We start from the raw sequence: 3,394 nt of genomic DNA on the forward strand, positions 1-3,394 counted from the left end.
CTGCATTTAAAATGAACATTTACCACAAATTAAATTTAAAATGAATATTTACCATAAATTAAAGGTATCTTATATTATTAGATATGTTATTATAAAACATGTTTTAGTTAAAGAGTTATTGATATTCAAGTGCAAAAATAATGATATAAAACCTTGATAAAAATGCACTTTTAAGTATTAATCAGTACTGGTTCTTCAACTCTTTCTTAGATCTTAGATTCAGGTGCTTCCAATCACATGACAAACTCCTTTGGTAGCTTAAGTAATATTTGAAAATATTATGGATCCTCACATATTCAAACAGTTAATGGAAATGCTCTTTCCATTATAGTTATTGGTGATATACTTCTTTTAAATGATATTTTTATCTCACCCAAACTTGCTATAAATCTAGCTTTTGTAGGTCAGTTTGTGGACAATAACTGTGATGTATACTTTTCTAAACATGACTGTATTGTACAGGACCAGATGTCAGGACAGCTGATAGCGAGGGGGCCTAAGCACGAATGTTTATTTTTCATCCAATTCCATGTTCCACACACCTTAGTTCCTTTCTCTATTTTATCTCTCTTTTGTACTACACCTAAAGTGTCTAATGAAGTTTGGCATAAGCGTCTTGGTCATCCAAATCATAGAATTCTTTCCCATCTATTGAAATCTGGATCACTAAACAATAAATTACATTCCTCTTCCAATATGTTCCTTGATTGTGTCATATGTAAGCTTGGCAAAAGTAAAGTGTTACCCTTTCCCTCTGAAGGCAGTAGAGCCACAAATTTGTTTGAGATAGCTCATAGTGATGTCCGGGGAATTAGTCCTATCCTTTCTTATGCAGGATACAAATATTTTGTAGCCTTTATAAATGACTCCAACCATTATACATGGGTCTATTTCATGCAGAACAAATCAAAAGTTTTCTCCATGTTCAAACTATTCCTGGGACTTGTACACACTTAATTTTTTGCCATTGTTAAAATTCTTAAATCAGATTCAGGTGGGGAGTATATGTCTAATGATTTCTAATCTTTCTTGCAAACCAAAGGCATTATTTCTCAATGATTATGTTCTTATACTCCTCAACAAAATGGAGTAGCGGAATATAAGAATTGATATATTTTGGATATAGTTCAGACCTTGCTCATTGAAACCTCAGTTCCTCCTAAGTTTTGGGTCGAAGCTTTTACTACCGCAACTTATTTAATCAATCTTCTTCGTTCATAAATCTTAGGTCTAGAGTCTCTATATTTTCAGCTTCATCACTGTCATCCTACATATATAAATCTTCACACCTTTGGGTGTGTATGCTTTATGCATCTTCCTCCACTTGATAGAAATAAACTTTTTGCTCAGTCCATTCGTTGTGCCTTTTTTGGGTATAGTGTCAATCAAAAAGGTTATCTTTGTTTTGATCTACACACCAATTGAGTTCAGTCAATCAAAAAGGTTATTTTTGTTTTAATATACACACCAATCGAGTCCACATTTCCAGAAATGTTGTATTATTTGAAAATCAATGTTTCTTTCCTTTGTCTTCATCCTCGGACACATCTCTTGCCTCTTTGCCTTCCTTTAATGACACTTCTCATATACCTAGTATTCAGGTTGATAGAATCAAGCCATATTTAGTATACAGGCGTAGACTACCAATGCTGCCCCTTTTAGCTAATGTCTTGCCATTTGGTCCTTTTTTGCCTTCTTCAGTGGATTCTGAGGTAACTGATTTGCCTCCCTTGTTGCCTCCTTTAAGGCGATCCTCTAAGGTATCTATACCCCCTGATAGGTATTGGTTTAACCCATCCATGGCACATATCTGTAATACTGCCCTCTTTGCCACTTTAAACTCTATTGATATTCCTACTAGTTATTAACATGCAGCTAAAGAGTCATGTTAGTTGTAACAACCCTGCTTTCTGTTTAAAACGCTAGTCTTTACCGCTCTCTAAATGGGACGAGATATTTAACTTAGGAAAACATATTAATAGACTTCATGCAAAGTTTCATCCCGATCTGATGATTGGATTGAGAGCTCTGCTTCCTAATATAAAATTGATCAGTTTATGACTTTCATAAACAATCTAGATTTTTCTTGTTCAATCTTCACAAAAATCATATTAATTATCCTTCTAAACCTTTAAGGTCATTTTATATAATTATTTATCTATTATTTATATATAATCCTCTCTAAATTAGTGTCTCACTTTAAAAAAATAAACAGATATCTTAAAATTAATCTTTGATCCTTTATACCTTTTCCGGGTTAGAAACTGGATATTATATTAAATTAAATTACTATTGTAGTAATATTTGTTATATATTGTTAATTCGATATTATGTCTTACAGGAACCACAACTACGGGGAATGTGGAAATTATTTAGGGGAAAGATTATTAGACGAACCAGAAAAGGTGGCAAAGGATCGAGTGCTTTCATTCGAGGCAGCACTCTGGATCTGGATGACTCCACATCCAACAGGAGCACCGTCGTGCCATGAAGTCATCACCGGAGAATGGTCTCCATCAGAAGCGGATATTGAGGCCGGGAGGAATCCAGTCGTTGGTATGTTAACAAACATTATCACTAATGGCAATGAATGTACTAAAGACGAGAAAACAAGGCAGCAGAATCGCGTTGACTACTATTTGAGGTACTGCGACATGTTAAAGGTTGACCCTGGTGACAACCTTTATTGCGACAACCAAGAGCCATTTGAATATAATGGGCTCTTAAAAATGCTGGGAACCATGTAAATTGATGCTAAGGCTATTGCTTGGAATTAGCAAGAACGTCTATGTTCCAAATATAACTAAATAATCCAAGCAATAAATAAATAAAAGGCCAAGACATTTGGCTTGTGTTTGTTAGTATTGATTACTTATATACTATTACTCCATTTATAGCTAGCTCAGTATGCCAGTATTATATCTCTGGCTGGAATGTGCACTGGACTAAACTCATATGTATTAACAAATGAAATGAGGACTGCGCCGAGAAAATTAAAGGTTTATGGTCAGATTCATCAATTTTCCAGTGTGTTAGTTGTGCATACTGATACAAAAAGACATGCCACGAAAAGATGACCGGGAAAAAGAACACCTGCCACAAAAGATTTTTCTTTTGTTCCATATTGGACATGTGGCTAAAATAGTTGGACCTATCATATCCTAATTTATTTATTTTTTTCAATAAAAGAAAGAATGAAAGTGCAGCTATCTAAGATCCAAGAAGTTTCAGATTTCTTCCGGACTGAATTTTTTATCCTTCTACTATATGGATTTTTTTTAATATGTGATGAATTCATTGAAAAATTTCAATGGATCTTGAGCTTCCATGGTTGATAATACACTGAACTTCTCCGATGTACCTTCAAAATAAAGTTTCCTATATGTTTCCGGGA

The 3,394-nt window shown here is 34.1% G+C and overlaps 1 protein-coding gene across 1 annotated transcript in view; it reads left to right on the forward strand.

The window, feature by feature from the left end:
* LOC105140947 (endochitinase WIN8) overlaps nucleotides 1–3,002 on the forward strand; it is a 25,756-nt gene extending 22,754 nt beyond the window's left edge. Inside the window, exon 3 of the mRNA XM_011047997.1 lies at nucleotides 2,342–3,002. Within this exon, the coding sequence (XP_011046299.1) occupies nucleotides 2,342–2,747 (406 nt within the window). The 3' untranslated portion in view covers nucleotides 2,748–3,002. The remainder of the gene's footprint in view (nucleotides 1–2,341) is intronic.
* The last annotated feature ends 392 nt before the right edge of the window (nucleotides 3,003–3,394 follow it).

Source organism: Populus euphratica, unplaced genomic scaffold, assembly GCF_000495115.2.
Source record: "Populus euphratica unplaced genomic scaffold, PopEup_1.0 scaffold136.1, whole genome shotgun sequence".
Taxonomy (NCBI): domain Eukaryota; kingdom Viridiplantae; phylum Streptophyta; class Magnoliopsida; order Malpighiales; family Salicaceae; genus Populus; species Populus euphratica.